This window comes from Ammodytes marinus (genome assembly GCF_949987685.1).
Source record: "Ammodytes marinus genome assembly, chromosome: 20".
In the NCBI taxonomy this organism is placed as follows: Eukaryota; Metazoa; Chordata; class Actinopteri; order Uranoscopiformes; family Ammodytidae; genus Ammodytes; species Ammodytes marinus.
Genome location: NC_137224.1, coordinates 12892107 through 12908808, shown reverse-complemented (window position 1 = coordinate 12908808; position 16702 = coordinate 12892107). Strand labels below are relative to the sequence as shown.

The 16702-nt window shown below is 42.7% G+C and overlaps 1 protein-coding gene across 1 annotated transcript in view; it reads right to left on the bottom strand.

The window, feature by feature from the left end:
• Window positions 1-3036: 3036 nt before the first annotated feature.
• Window positions 3037-16702, bottom strand: part of ntn2 (netrin 2) — a 42301-nt gene continuing 28635 nt past the window's right edge. Inside the window, exons 4-7 of the mRNA XM_080049200.1 lie at window positions 13806-13955; window positions 11476-11529; window positions 7386-7460; window positions 3037-7288 (exon numbers count right to left, since the gene is read on the bottom strand). Coding sequence (XP_079905326.1) covers window positions 6900-7288; window positions 7386-7460; window positions 11476-11529; window positions 13806-13955 — 668 coding nt within the window. The 3' untranslated portion in view covers window positions 3037-6899. The remainder of the gene's footprint in view (window positions 7289-7385; window positions 7461-11475; window positions 11530-13805; window positions 13956-16702) is intronic.

Sequence of the window (16702 nt, the reverse complement as noted above, 5' to 3'; positions counted from 1 at the left end):
ATTAATATGTGGTTTTTAGGATCCGATCGCGCTAACTACAGGTGGAAACACGCTCAATGCGCATTGAATGCGCATTGAAATTATCCACATTCGGAGGTGGTTTGAGACCACTTATCCACATACCCATTAACAGTGGAAACGCGTATGCGCATCTCATACACATTAGGCCCCGCCCACTCAACTGCGGCGAGTGACTGGGCGGAAACGCGTACTCATTCACGCGACAATTCACGTCATAAAAGCGCACCGTTGCAGGTAAACAGACAACAGAAAACAGAAAACATTGAAGATGGAGTGTATAAGCGGAAATGATGTACGAGCTGATTTCCATACAGCGCGGGGAATTCAAATCCGGATCGCAAACGCGCATAGAAGACGCATTGTTAAGGCCAGGTGTGAACAAGCATATTACATTTACATATAACAATCGGATTCCTCAGAACCACATATTAATGCCAGGTGGAAACAGGGTCTAAGAGTCTGCAAAAGACTTGAGACTGGGGCAGAGGTTCACCTTCCAGAAGGAGAACTACCCTAAACATACAACCAGATCTACTATGAAATGGTTTAAATCAAAGCATAGTCATGTGTTAGAATGGCCCAGTCAAAGTCCAGACCTAAAAACAATTGAGAATATTGAGAAAGACTTGAAAATTGCTGTTGACAGACACTCTCCATCCAATCTGATGCTGAATCTGAACCTTGAGCTATCTTGCAAAGAAGAATGGGCAATAAATATCAGTATGTAGATGTGCAAAGCTGGTAGAGAAATACTCCAATAGATTTGCAGCTGTAATGGCAGCGATAGGTGGTTCTACAAAGCATTGATTCAGGGGGCTGAATACTTATGCACGCCACACTTTTCAGTTTTTTATTTATGAAAAAAAATAAAACCATGTTTCATTTTCATTCCACTTCACAATGATGTGCCACTTTGTGTTGGTGTATCACATAAAATCCCAATAAAATAATGTACGTATGTGGTTTTAACATGACAAAATGTAGAAAATTACAAGGGGTATGAATACTTTTGCAAACCACTGTACATTGACGTTGTATTTAATATTGTGGTGTCCATCTCGAGTATTGCGTGCAGTGTGTACAGTAGCGGCCTTAGCTATGTTTCAACCCATTCAATTGAATGGGGCCCCGCCCTCTGGGGGGCCCCCAAGCCCTCCCTAAAAAAAAGATTTTTTTTTTTTTTTTTTTTTTTGATAAATAATTCTTGAGCAGGCTACCGGGCCCTAGGCCTCATAGTAACTTTTCATGTTGCATTGTCAAAGAGCTCAGTCACTCATGTCAATAACAGGGTCCAAAAAGGAATAAGCCTAAATATAAGAAAATAAATCATCATGGGCCCCTCAACTAGTAGGGGGAGAAATACAAAAGCATAAGAAAACAGCATTAGTAGCTCTGTCTAAGGGGCTTCATGATGAGCCTTTAGGGCCCCCACACACATATAGGAATATGATTTCTATGTGTAAATTCTATACTGTTCATAAAAAGTAGCTATCCACCCTGTATCTGTTGAAATGAGTCACTCCATCATAGAACATGAGTCTGCAGACCAATCTACTGTACTGTTTTTACAGTAGCAGAGTAAAGAGTGCTGCCTGATTAAGAAAAACCTGAAAAATAATGTTCCTGCTGCATCTCAGGATTTGATATAGCCTCTAAATGTTCCCCTCAAAGTGCACCAGATTGATGCATTTTAATTCAAAAGGCACACATTTTCTTCCGGGGGGGATGCCCCCGGACCCCTCAACAAGGACCAGTATCCCTAAATCCTGTGAGAAAAACTGACTTCATTAATATGTTTTTACCATTAATTGTATATGTGCTGAAAAGTCAGTGTACCTAACTGGATAGGTAGGAGTGGGGGGGCCCTTTAAGAGTCTGCACCCAGTGGCCCATCATCTCATAAAACTCTACAATCTGTTTTCTTTTTGCGGGAAGCATGCACAAGAAATATGTATAAAAAAATAAAAAAATAATTACGATTTTTTTTTTTCAAGAAAATACAAAAAAAGTGGGGGGCCCCACACTAGGTCTTGAATGGGGCCCCCAGATCGTTCAGGCCGCCCCTGAGTGTGTACCAACCTTAAAAACCACTTATCAATGGGGCTTATCAGGAACTCTAGAGCAATAGAAAAAGGTTGTGTGGTCTGATGAGTCCAGATTGACCCTGTTCCAGAGTGATGGGCACATCAGGGTAAGAAGAGAGGTGGATGAAGTGATGCTCACATCATGCCTAGTGCCTACTGTACACGCCTGTGAGGGCAGTGAAGTATGATCTGTGGTAACTTCAGTTGGTCAGGTCTAGGTTCAGCAACCTTACATGCCAAAAAAAAGCTTTTTGAAATGTGCTATGGCAAATATGTGTCGTAATCAAAGCTAAAGATGATCGAACGAAATATTTGAGTGTGTGAATTTTTTTGGGCCGGGCAGTGTCTGTCATGGTTTCATTTTGTGGGCATTTGTGTGTGTGTTTCAAGACAATCTGAGCAACCTTTTCTTGACGGCAAATTAATGCCTAGAGAGGGTGGTAATAAACGGTCGCCTTCCTGCAATTCAGGATGAAGCTGGCCTGTTTGGTTAGAGGGTGGGGAGACGACAAGAGAGGAGACTGTAGGTGAGGGATGTGGGGGTGAGAAGGAAAAAGAGACAGAGTAAGAGTAAGGAGTTTCCTGCTTTGGACCTGACGCGGGAGTTGGGTTTCCTCAGAGGTGAGGTACACATTCAAAAGTGTGTGTGTGTGTGTGTGTGTGTGTGTGTGTGTGTGTGTGTGTGTGCGCGCGCCTCACTGTTTATTTACAGAACTTTAGCTCATGCTTTGTTCATAGAGGGGGGAGCCGTTCTGCCCTGCACTCTCCCCCCTTCAAACCCCAGTGCCCTGTGAGTGGAAACACACCACAGCAGTGCCCACTGTCCATGAGCACACTTTCCAAGGGGAAACACACATCAATCTGATAGTATTTCTGCAGTGCAGGCTAATGACTGCAATTAAAGAGACAAATTATCAACACCACACACAGCTCATTAACTAATAATTTATTTTTTTATCATTCAGATTAAAAAGTCAGTGGTTTCATTGCCTCAGAGTAAAATGTACAAGGAAGACTTTGATATAACAGAAGTGAGGAGGGACTGAACCGAGGGAAGGATCCCTTTGTTCCCCAAGAAATGAAGGTGGATCATTCTTTGTGAGAGTGAAGAGATATTCCCAGGACAGAAATGTAACATAAAGTGGTCTTCTGTTGTGTCAGTTCCTGTTTGTACCTTCTATGGGAGAAGCAGAGGGTCCGATCAGCCCGTGTCACATTTTCTTTCAACTCAGTCATTTACAATTGGATGGTTGTTGTCTGGAAACAACGTTAAACCAAAAATGAATACATTCTGTGTAATATCTGAACCACATCTTCTGGCTGCGATCACAAAAGCATATGTTTCTGGTTTTCTACATCCATATAACATCATCTGGTTTGTACATCCATACAAGTGAGTCATCTGAGGCCAGTTGATACTTTTCAAAAGACAACATGAATGGCAGAGGCAGTTCAGTACATATTTACAACATTAAAAAATGTGACATTAAAAAGAAAAAAAAAAAATTAAACAAAACAAGATGGAAGTGAAACAGAAACATGTAAATAATAATTCTTCATCATAGGCTGGTCAGACACCTCAATGCAAACATTAAACAGTGGAACGAAAAAGGCTGTCTTCAAATGAGAGCTCTCTCAACTTTCTGCACTTTCAGTTCATTGCCATATCACTTGTTTACTCGGGTAGGGTTTATTAGACGCACGCACACACACACACACACACACACACACACACACACACACACACACACACACACACACACACACACACACACACACACACACACACACACACACAGATGCAAGCACACACCTGTGAATGTTGTAAATGCTGCAAACAAAGCAAAGCAGTTATGGCCTCAGTTCCAATGCCAAGCTGCTGGGCTTGTTAACGTAAAACAACGGGACGGCTGTCCCTATGAGGCTCACTAAAAAAGCTTTCACAAGACTACGCTTCCACCCCCCAAACAAACATCTGGCTCACTCTGCCTTTCTTATCTGTATCCCAACGTTCAGGGTGGGCACTCACTTGAGGAAAGCACAGAGCCAATAGAGGGTGAAAGGAAAGATTTTGTGGGAATTTGCGTGAATGAAAAGTCCAGATTCAAGGACACTGACTGCAGTTCTTCTACAAGTGTGTTGGGTGCTTAAGGAGTTGAGCGCTAGGCAGGCCTTGCGGGCACGTCATTTGACCATACATCATAATGTGTCACACCATACTCACATACCAGGGTGAGGAGACTGGTGCTTCTGTAACACCATCTGTCTAGTGACGGGCTGCTGCAGACAGCCAACATACAAACTGACTGTTAGGTTCTGCATTTTTGTGAAATTCCAACTGTGGGAATTGTGCCTTGAGCAAGGTGATCTCAAAACTTCACTTTTATTGTCCTTCTCATCTTTTCTTTTCTTTTTCAAACACCAGTTATCATGGTGGGTGAACTCATTTTGGTTTCCGTATTGTTTTTGGATTTGTTAATTTAAATGTAATTATGAGACACATGCACTGTCCACAATCATTTGAACAACGTCCAACCCGGTTCATAGTTTATAATAGCATCAACTGTCATGGCGTACACATTCTTAAGCTTTGTAACATTATTTCATAAACACTTAAAATCAGTCCATACAACTGCGTGAGTTTGTTCTTTCACAGTATGACATACATTCTCAGAAGAAGTGAAAACAAGAGATACAGTGCAGTACAGTACACCACTGAGGAGATTTGACAGCCTCATTCCGTGCTGTCACTTATCTAAAACACTCAATACACAACATGCAAAATGGGTTAAAAAAGAGAGTTTGTGGACGGTGGAGGCTGACACTGAGGAGAGAGTGGTGGAGAGACACTTTTGGAAGGATGACAAACCAAACATACCACTGCAGCCAGAGGAGCATAACCACTAGCTAGCATGACATGACTGTCGGCACACTCAATGCTACGCTAGCTTGATGCGCCCCTCGAAGCTGTGTGTTTATCATGTACTATATTTAAATAAATTGTAATGTTCTTTACAAAATGAAATAACAGCAAACGGCAGATAAAAAGCGTGAGAGCAACCAGACGGATCTCTCTGTGGTTTTCGTCCGTCCTAACTTCCATGGTCTCTTAATTGAATTTAAAAACTGACTATACTTATTTGGCAAACGATGACAGGGACTGCATTAGGGTGGGCGAGTGGGGTACGATGACTTGGGAAGTTTGCCTTTGGGTCTTGATGCTCATATTGGTTAAAGATCTTGGTCTGCTCACTGTAAGGTTCTGATGGACCAGCAAAAACCACAAACATGCAAACATAACAAAGCACATGAGGAATGAAATGTGACGTTCTCATGTCATAATACAATCAGTGAGCACTAAAAATGTTCCAGCCTCATTCATTTTGTCGAAATATGCTAGAGAAAAACACGACTATGTTGTTTATCCAACTTTGTTTTCTTTTTACTGCATGTAAAGGAACTCTCGTTTCAATCTCTTATTTTGGCAAAAAGCTTGCCAGTCACTAGACACACATCAGGAAAATGTTCAGGCATTTAAATACAAAATAAATGACATTGGCTACACAGCAACATCTGGAAGGCCACTTCCCACAGAAGACATTATCCATAAAGCAAAAAAAATTAAAAAAATCCTTGGAAATATTGGCATTGTTCTGAAACTCCAGCCGTTTGTCCACACCGCTTAATCTGTCTTCCAGAAGAAAAAAAAAGTGACAAGCAATGAGTCATGATGGTGATGCATGACTTTATAAACCACTCAAGAAGGGACTGGTGGTGAAGAGGCACAGCCCCGGAGGCCTGGGGATGTGACTAACACATGCTAATAGAGTTTGTTCTGCTTAAAATTAAACAAAAAGATATATTTCAAACAAGGAAATGGCTGGAATATGGATGGATCAGATAAGACGTAGCCACGCGAAGAATATAAAGTCTACTATGAGCAGTAGCGTCAAATACTTGCAGATATAACAGCTGACACGAGCAGTTAATTCTGTTGGGCTGTCTGACTGCAGCAGTGGTGGTGGTGTGACTTAGGTTTGCTGTGGAAAATGTCCCTGCTAAAGGGAGCCCTTGGTCCCCTCATGGGACTAGAGTTTTTATAGTTACAGTCTGTAGAAGTTACTGCAGAAGCCTGGAACGAGTAGTCCTATTCTTTATGAACATTGTAACAGCAAATGTTGAAAGCTTCTTAGGTGGTACAGCATGTTCTGATCCAAGTTGAGTTTGTTTCAACAGTTGAAACGTGAGGAGGCTAAGCTGAGGATGTGCAGCTTGTCTTGTTGCTGAAATCAGTCAGTCCCTCTGAATTGACAAACACTGTCGAATAAATACCTCAGAGAAGCACGTGAAATGTGAGCCCTGGTATTTTTCTATGTCAAACCAAGTGGTAGAAGACAGTCATTCTTGACAGTAGGAGGCGGTTGAGCATCAGGGGAGGGGAAGGGGGGGCGTAGATGGGGGACAAGTGGACATTTCCGCTGTCGTCATTGAGGGAGGGAATGGCATCTGCTTTTGTCTAAACTTCATACACTTTTTAATGGTCCCTTTTTAAGGCAAACCAATTGGACAAAAAAAGACATCCGACAAAACAATAGACAAAAAATTTAACGGAAAATAATTATACAATATACACAAAACGTGGTCCTTAAAACAGGTAGGGAACATGCAGTCTTTTTAATGTGCAGTGTTCCCGTGATGAGGGACAAAGGATTCAGGAGGAGGAAAGGGATATCACCAGGTATGGGTTCATGGAAGGTGGACGATGGAGATATAGGAAGAAATGCTGATTTCCCATCACGCTTTGCTGCACTTGCCTTTCTTCTCTTTGCGCTGGAACTTCCTCAAGCGTCTCGTCCAAACGTCCCGCCACTGGATGACCAGGCTGTTTTTATCGGCCACAAGGCCCACACGCTCCGCCCCTGGGCTGGTGGCACTACCACCACCTGGCCCTACCCCTGGTACCGCCCCTGGGCCTGTTCCTCCGTCGCTGCCACCCATCACCAAAAAGCGTTTGCTCATCTGGATCTTTGGACATTTGCAGGCAAGGTCCTTCATGTGCACCCACAGGATGTTGTCGCCTCGCTTCAAGGGATCGCCACGGCTCTTGTACACGGATACCAAATTGACAGAGAACTTAGCCCAGTCCCCCACGGTCTCCATGTCTAGCACATTCACTTGGACCGCTGAGGACACATTCATAGAAAAAAGGAGACTCAGATCAATAATCAGAACACAGTACATCTACTTATTATGCTTGATAATCCATTTCTACTTTCTTACCGTAATCTTTTTTGCAATATTTCTTCATATTGATCTTTAGGTTGCCCTTCACTGGTTTACAGTAGGACTCGCAATCTGGAAAATCAAGCACAACAAACATTCAGTCGGGCTGTAACTCCATGGATCTTCTTAACAAGTTTACTTACACTCAAATTACAACCAACATTGGGAAAATTACACTCAACACCCACAAGTTTGCATTTTAGAACTATTTTGCCATTTTATAGTGCATTATATGGTGCTACGGTAGCACATAAATAACAACCACAAAGTTATTGTGACAAGACACTGTTAACTGTTATGTACCGTGAAACCACCTATAAACACTCAACAGCATCAAAATGAATCATCATAGGCTTGTTTCTACACATAGGCTAAGGTTGTTTGTAGATTTGAGAGTTTGTACTGGTAAAGCAATAGTATTGTCAGATTTATAAAAAAAAAAAAAAACTATTGTTCTAAAACCTTGGGGCACATATGCATGCTTGCCTTCACAACAATCTGTATTAACTGACAGGGCTAAAAGGCTGCAAGGGAAACTGGAGCAGGTTGGATAATGTTAAGCTGGATGGGTTTTTGTGCGTTTAAAAAACAACTTCTGACAAATCGCACATCGAAATCCTGTGCAAGTGAAACATACCAGATGAGTAAAAGTGTTCAGTTTGACATGTTTTCTGGGGTTTTGATGAAAAACAGAGTGCGGTGGAGGCAGGCCATGGTTGGATGTATGTGAATAGAACTTGGCTGCCGGCATGACAACTGAGACCACACATTGGACAGATGACCTCTTTTGACCAATAGGTGGAGCCGCCAGTGATGAGCTGTTATAATTATGAGTGTGGCACTTAAAATGGACCTCTTGGCTGAGTGAACAATCTCAGACCTCTTCTTGGTAGCGTCTTATAGCCTTGGTTTGGTTAGTTGACAAGTGTCTAAGGACTTACTCAGGTCGACCCTTCTCCACCCACCACAGACATGGAAACTTCACTGGAAACAATTGGCAAGGAATTTCTCTTATCTAAAAAAACTACTACTACTACTTCTGGCTGAAGCCTCACGTCATTTCAATCTATGACCAAATGTTGACTTTTAATCAGAATATCAATGTATGATCACAAATGTATTTGTAAGTGAAACACTTTGGCATGATTATATCTTTCTGATTCTAAAATATTTATTTTGTCATCTGATCAAAAACCTTGCTTCTCTGGGATCACAAAATACATTTTCCATGAGCTGGGAGCAGAAGGAATTGGGGCTGAATAAGTCAAGCAAACTTTCCAAAAAAGATGAAAGTGTTCTTGTAAGAAGAAAATGATAATAAGAATTATTGTATAATGTAAGGCTTTGCCCTGAGTTTTTAAACTGTGCTCACTACTGCTACTGAAGCTGGCAAGAGACAAATAGACACTGTTGATCATTAGCAGGGTTCTACTGTACTTAACTTGATGCCACTGATTTTATGACCTGTATAATTTTGGGTCCACTTATTTAAATTGCAAAACTATGGGAAGGATACTAGGAAAAGAGAAAAAAATGGTTGATTGACTGAAAATGTAGAGAATGCGTCAAGAGGGTAATTTTTAGTCAGTTTTAGTGAGGGGGGCACGGAGAGCAGACCATGCAGCTTGCATTGAATGTCAGGGCATGAAACTGAAAAAACACATTTTTGCTAACCGGACTGATATCTGTGGTTGAGCCCTCTCATTGCCTTCAAAAGGAAAACCTTTCAAGTCCTGACTGTTGCTTTCCGAAGTAAAACCAAATAAAATAGCTGCACATGAAATATCCCAATGAGAAAAAGAAAAAAGAAAAGAAAAAAGCGGTCGTGAGAGGGAGAAATTACGCTCTCTGGGTTGCATGAGAGTAGGGGTGTTGTATCGTTCATTTTCTTTGGGGGGGGGGGGGGAGGACGGATGGAGAAATGGAAGGAGGAGAAAGAAACAGGGGGACCTAGGAGCCCATAAAAACGTCCAGGAGGCTTGGCTGTATATCAGAGCGCTGCAGATTTTATTAGCCAGAGAGAGGAGAGAACAGGAGAAAGAGAGAGCAGATGGCAGCTTCCAATAACCCCAAGACAGGGTGACTAAAAAAAATTATGATTGGTAGTGTAGAGTGTGGATGGATTTGTGCGTATATATATGCATGTGCTTGCGTGTATCGTACGTTACTCAAGACTTTCAATAAATAATGCTAAATTTCATTGCTTGCTTAAGGTTATTTCTTGTTATAAGTGAGCAAGCGTGTGGTTTTGTGTGCAGATCATTATCATGGAAGTGTGCATGCGACTGTGACAGACATGCATTTGTATGAGATGCGCATGGATTTCATTACATCACTGCCGATGTGTGTGCGTGCCACTGTTTATACAGTGGCTGGCCTAAGGGTATCAGTGGCTGGTAGACAGTGTGTGTTTTCCCATGAAGAGTCACTCACTGCTGGCTGTTCACCTGGAATAAGCTCTTGTGAATTGCCAATTGACCCAGAAGACCACACTCACAATTGGCTCTCGATGCTCTCGTTCCCTTAAGCCCCCTCTCACTGTGCCATGACAAGGACAAATTGCATCCACCGCCCCTTACACAAAAACATTTTGGGGGCCTTAGGTTTCTGATGGCGAGGCTTTTGCTCTATGGTAGTTTAGGAAGTTGGAAAAGATTGGGGGGAAATGCTCTGGTGTGTGTTTGGTAGAGCCTGAGGTGAATTGGCGATCAACAACTCTTGTGTTCTTCGACCTCGTAACATTTTCCCAGGGAAGCGGCCCACAGAAAAAAGGGCCGTGCATTTTTTAGTTTTTCTCCCAAAAAGGCTCATAAGCCAAAGTAATGAGAGGAAACAGAATAATAGAAGTGGTGAGTGAGAAAATACGCTGGAAATGTGAGAAAATTATCAATATCTATTTATCTTTAAAATAATATTCAGACATTTTAGGGAATATGTTTATTTGCTTAAATGAGAAGATAGTTACCACTCTCATGTCTGTGCAGTAAATATGCAGCTGGATTCAGTGGGCGGTTAGCTTATTAGGTAGCCTAGCTGCGCCCAAAGTTAACTCTAATGTATTTAATCTGTCCAAGAAATGATGCAGCAATTTGTGGTTTCTACAGGGGTTCATTTTTATGGACTTGTATGTTGTGCTAAGCTAACTGGTTAGGTTAATACTAGGGCGATGGTACAAATCTTCTCATGTAACTCTTGGCAACAAAAGTAAATAAGGGTGTTTCCCAAAGTGTCAAACTATTCCTTTCATATAAACAAATTGATTTATTTTATACCATTAGATTTAATGTGTTTTCCCATTGTATGCAATGTAAATTGACTGCATTGCCATGCTTGGCCCATTTTCCTTCTGAAGTGAAGTCAGTATCAGCCATTTTAGACATATTTAGCCCTATAAGTCATACTCTCAACTATATTTAACCTTTGCAAAGTAAGTCCATATATATCTATAAGTCAAAAGTAAGGAGGATAAAAACACCAAAACGTTATGATTTGAACAGTGCAGCAAAGTATCTGTGACAAAGTGCGAGGTACAATCTGCAGCCTGATGATGTACATTATGAACCCACTAATGAATCAACATTTCCAAATCAACACCACCATACAAATCAAACAGCCGCAGAATGAAAAATAAGGGCAGGGTAATTGACCGGAGCCTAAATTGGACAGTTGAAGGGAGAGACTGAACAAATTTCCCCCCATTCACTTGCCAACACTCCTTTCATGTCTCAAAACTCTCCCTTCCACTGTATCTCCCTGCTAAACGTTAACGAATCACCTCTGCTGCCCATTTGCCGGCCTTGACTTCAAGCTGCGGCTATATTTTGTGCACATGCGAGGCTCCACTAACTAGAGGTTAGCGGTTGGGGAAACTGAGCCAAGGACACAGGTTTTTAAGACAATGGAAACAATTCTGCAGGCCCCAGTGCACTCGTTCGTTTTTTGCAGAACTTCAAAAGACAGGGCCCACCCTTCATTAATATTTATTCCACACCTTGAAAACTCAAGCCCAGAAATATGAAAAAAATATGTTTTTGTTCCTCTCATAAAACGGTGGTGAATGGGCGAGGTGCAGAGAGCATATACTAACCTGCTGGTTCCTCTGTGCTGCTCACCACAGCTGTGGGGTTGACCACTGGGATTTCTGAAACACACACACAAGAAACACAAAGTTATTTCACTGGCTAAATGTAAATCCATACCTTTCAAGTAGGGTCAAAGTCATTTGGCTGTATGCCTGGTAAAAGTGAATGTGTGGTAAAATAAATGAAGTATATCTGAATTCATTAAAAGTAATTCCAAAGACTGGGAAGCTATGTGAATATTTAAATACACTCAAAACAGAGGCTACGCTTAGTATTGAGAGGAAGGAGAAAGTATCTTTGTCACCAATGCCAATTGGGCGGGTACAGTAGGTTTGGATTGTGACGTGTCAATTATGCACATTAAAACACAGTTGAAGACAGGCCTGCTAGATAAACAGTGAAAGAGTGGCATGGATACTTATTGGTGGTGAGGGGACTACAGGTTCAAATAAGCAATGCATTACAAGGACTAATGTGGTGGCGTCACTGTCATTTTAAGGAATACATTAAAAGATCCAGACACTGTGCAAGTTTTGATTCACTCAGTACACACAACTCAGTATACACAACTCTCAATCTACCAACTAATCCATCCAGTTTGGAGAAGCCAATCCATACAAGGTTGGCACACTTGATACATCTGAGACAGAAGATGATCCTTTTATTAAAATGAAAAGGTGGCTGCACTAGATAAGTCTTGTCCTCCCCTAACAGATGCCGGGTTAACACTGCTGTGTAATCTCCATGCAGTCATGTATAGACAGATGGACAGATGGCAAGGGGGCAATTCGGTTGGATCGTCTTGAGACAGATGCAGCCCTCCTTCGCTGTGCCCGCTGGCTACTCAATAAAGTGCTTGCCGGAATTCCACCAGGACTTCTCTTCTAATTGTATGCAAGTTTGCAATACAAATGCTAATGCTAACAACAGGCCCCTCTGCTTATTACTGTAAAGAGAGTCACTGGAACGCCCGCTCAGCATCCGCCCAAGAGGATCTGCTTTTGATTGGATTTGAAGGTTGAGGATTTGAACCAAGTGCGTGCGAGTGTGTTGGCGGGAGGTAAGGGGGTGTGTGGGGCGGAGTTGCTGTTGGAAAGCTGTTTCAAGGCAAAAACAGCAGTTGTCTCTCTGAAATTATGGACACCCCGCCAACAAAAACAAACAAGGGCACGGAGCTTTGTGAAAGCAGGCGCAGCTGCTAGAAGCCACTTTGAGTCTGTTTGCCCTCATGGCTTCACATCTCGTGAAGACAGACAGATGATGAAAGGATCAGTCAGATGAGGGTCGCTGCCATCATACTAATTGGCTTCTTAATGGGCTTGTCTTCTGTCTCCGGGTCCAGGAGCCTCAATAGGAGGCAAGATGCCCACCATGAGGCCATATTGACACACAGAGTTGTCATTAACGCCATACATAATGGATCCAAATGTGCGCATGTACTTAAACGCACACACAAAATTATTCTTGTTCTCCCTGGATGGTTCAGTGGCACTCAAATGAGTGGGGTCTAGCATCCATGACCGCAGTTTTTTCCTTCTCGCCCGTGCGCCATCTGCTCTGAAGCTGCACGTGAGAGAAACAACATGGCAGCATTTGGCACAGTGTGGCAGAGCTCTGTGCGGCACTGAGTGGCACGGCTTGCTCTTGGTTGAGGTTGACCTGTGAGTGTGTTCTTGTTCCGCCTGGCACACAATGTGGTGGAAAGTTGCCTGCATGTGCCGCCGCCGCCACACTGGCAAAACACACACGCACAAGCTTTTCACAGGAAATTAAAAAACCTGATGTAGTTGACAGCTTCAACTGCAGCAATACGCAGACACACACTATACGAAAGTGAACAGCAAATGGAAAACAACAACTAAGTCTTTAGTTATCACACTACCAGCTGCCCAAATAATGTCACTTTATAACAAAGGGCCTGACTTTACATCTGGGCCCTTGTTTGCTAATGTTTTGGGCTGTTCTATATGAAATTATCATTTCATTTTCAGTGGCCATGCAAACCCACAGAACACATGTACTGTATCTATGCAGTGCAGAGTTCGGGTTGGGTGTTGCCTGTCAGAAGGCCAGAACAGCTTGAGGCTGCAGGGAAGTGTGCTTTCAATTATGCTCTGTAATCCCAATGGCTTGAGAATGTATTGCTTTTAGTGTAGTTCATGACTGTGTATTGTTCCTACGTATTAAGCCTTTTGTTATATTTTGTTCTTCACAATAGGGTTTGTCAGTGTTTTGCAGTGACTCAGTGACAAGCGGATCAAATTGCCACACTAAAGACAGTGTAGGTTGTTAGTGTCACTTGGTATTTCTTTGTGTGTTTATGCGGGTAACTCACTGATGCAGGGGGCCACAGGGGAGCGGCTCTGCTGGTAGCCCTTGGCGCAGCGGTTGCAGGTGATGCCCGTGACACCGTCCTTGCAGGGGCATTGGCCTGTGGTCTGGTTGCACGTCTTGCCTGCTGCGCCCACAGGGTGGCAGTCACATGCTGGGGTGGGGGGGTCGGGGACAGGTGTCAAAAGGGGAGGAAGGGTGGTGGTATAAGAAAGAGGATAGAAAAAGAAAATATTAATGAATTACCACAATTCATGACAAAGTCTCTGCAGAGAACTGGGTTACATGTAATATTCTGTTATTGTGCCAGCAGAGAGCAGATAATGCGTTAAGGCTGCATCTCTGCCTCTGGAAATCGGACTCTCAGATCGTGGCAGCCTGTTTTTGTCAGTGTTTTTGCTTGAGATTCCTTGAATACTGAATTGAGACACGCTGGATATGGGTATCTGTTTGTGTGAAAGAGAGAAGGCGGTATTCTATTCAGGTAGTGAGAAAGTGAGATTTTTGTGTGAAAGTAGACAGCCAGGCCAGACAGCAGATGATGGGAGTGACATGTCAGGAGACCCAGCAAGACACACTGTGCCTTCCTCTCCGCTCGTTTCCGCTGGCCTATAAACGCTGTGTACAGTTTGGTGCCTGCCTGGTGACACACGCTCTGCTGTTTCATCACTTCCCCGAAAGTTCAGTTGATGCCAGGCAAATGCCAAAAGCAACAAGCATAAGCCTCGGTCACCTCACTTTGGCAAAGTCTTTATTTTCAACCCTTCTTAAGAAATAAGGGGCTTTTTTGGGGTTTAAAGAGCTGGTAAATACAAGAGTTGGCGTGTTGGTCCGATGCCCTTTGAGAGAGCTTTAAAAGATGTTAGAGGATGACAGGAATAGGGAACAGCAACATATTTTTTGAGTGAGAAGTGAAGGAGAGTGTTGGACAGAAACAGGGAGAGTGAGATACACAGCACTTCAGTACAATCCAAACAGAGCCTCTGTTGTGCTCAATGGGGTAAACAACAGGGAATATAACCAAACTGTGGCTACTCCTGACTCCCCTAAAAAAGCAGACATTTGTTCTTTAAGTAATAAACACGTACTTAACATTTCACATCAAGCCACACATCAGTGACACATCAAAACAAATGTACCAGTTTTACATCTTTAGCAGTCCTCAGAAGGTGTGACTGATTGGTTTCACTTTTAAGTTTGTGGAGTAGAGAAAAATATCCTTTACCCATTTTTATCTACTGACATGCTTCCAAAAATATAACACACCGTGAAATGGAAGGTGAAGATTCTGCCTCTTCCCCTTATTTTCAATGTAATTATTTTGGAAAAACAGGCACAGGCTAGTGCAAAATGACTAAAGCTAACTCATTGTGACTTGACTGTAAAACGATAGCTGTAATTGTCCAAGCTTATCAAGAAAAAAACAAAAAAGGCCAAAATTATACTTTGGGGAAAAACCCTGTAACCCAACAACATTGTGTTACAGGGCTTGCCAGAGAAAGGCAGCTGTTAACATGCCACAGTTTTCTTCCCACCACTTGACGGAACTGTGAATGTGTTTATTTGCACCGGAAATATTTTTTGCTGCTACAACACCACCTGTTGACTGGGCAAAGGGACGTTTTTTTTAAATGGCTGAAACTGACCCAAGAGGGATCGTGTGTGTGTCTGGCGGCCGTGTTGGAAGGGATTAACTGCAGCTCAGATCTTCAGAAAACAAGTTCTGCCTTTTTTTCCGGCACACAGGTGTCAAAGTAGCTGTGCTCCGTTTCAAGCTGTGCACGGTGACGTAAATCTATCCGTGCAAAATCCCAACCATTTGAGCCATGCAGGCCCAACCAGGAAACTCATGCTTTGATTGACCAGACTGGAACATACATCTTCATATGGCAGGCTATGACCAAGGGCTAAGTTGGATGTCAGATGTCAGGTCAACAAAGGTCTCGGGAACTGTTTTTTTTTTATGCCCATCCTAGATGTTCTAATAAAACCCAGCTGATAAGTGCGCTTACACACTGATATGAAAACCCTGATCTATGCAAGGTAGACTTAGTTCTTGTGTCGCTTGCATGGAACATTTACCATTTTAAGCTCATGATCAATGATTTGCTCTGAAAAGTGAACAAGCTACATTTAACAAAAACAAAATAATTGTACCGCAAAATGATTTGATTTGAGTTATATATTCCTTGCCTGTGAAATTGTGTATTCAAAAAACACATGTGGGATAAACCCCTTGTTATATAATCTATCTGCAACAAGTCTGGAGTTGGTCTGTCATGCCTGCCGAGACATGTGGCCATTGTTTCTAGGGCCGATCACTGAACAGCACAAGCTATCAACCCAATCGGGTCAGTAACAAGATGTTTGTAATGTTAGACCTTTCTCACTTCCCCTCTAAATAATCACAGGCTCTTAGACATCAGAGTTGACTTCCAATGCCTGCATTGTTTGGTAAACATCCAGCACAACCAGCCAGATCGGAATGGGCTGTAAGAAGCAGGATGGGGGGGTGGTGGTGTCAATCTCCACCCCCAGCTCTCCTCCGTGGAACTGTTTTTCTGAAGTTTTATGTGCAGGGGGCTCGGGCCAGTTAAGAAGCAGTAAAAACGTCCTCAGAGGTTGATGACTTTTCAAGCCCCTTTTGCACCTTCAGACTTGACAGGCACCGGGTTGGGATTTGTAGTCCTTTGACAGGCGTTTGCTCAGTTTAACTGATTTGTGTTGCTCTGTGTGTGTGTGTGTGTGTGTGTGTGTGTGTGTGTGTGTGTGTGTGTGCATATGTACTAAGGAACGTGTGTAGATTGCTCTATGTCTGCATTTATTGGCACCGTCCACATTTGGAGAGGTTGGTTTTATTCGTATCGTTGTATGGAAATATGGTTTGTAACTTGCCACTGC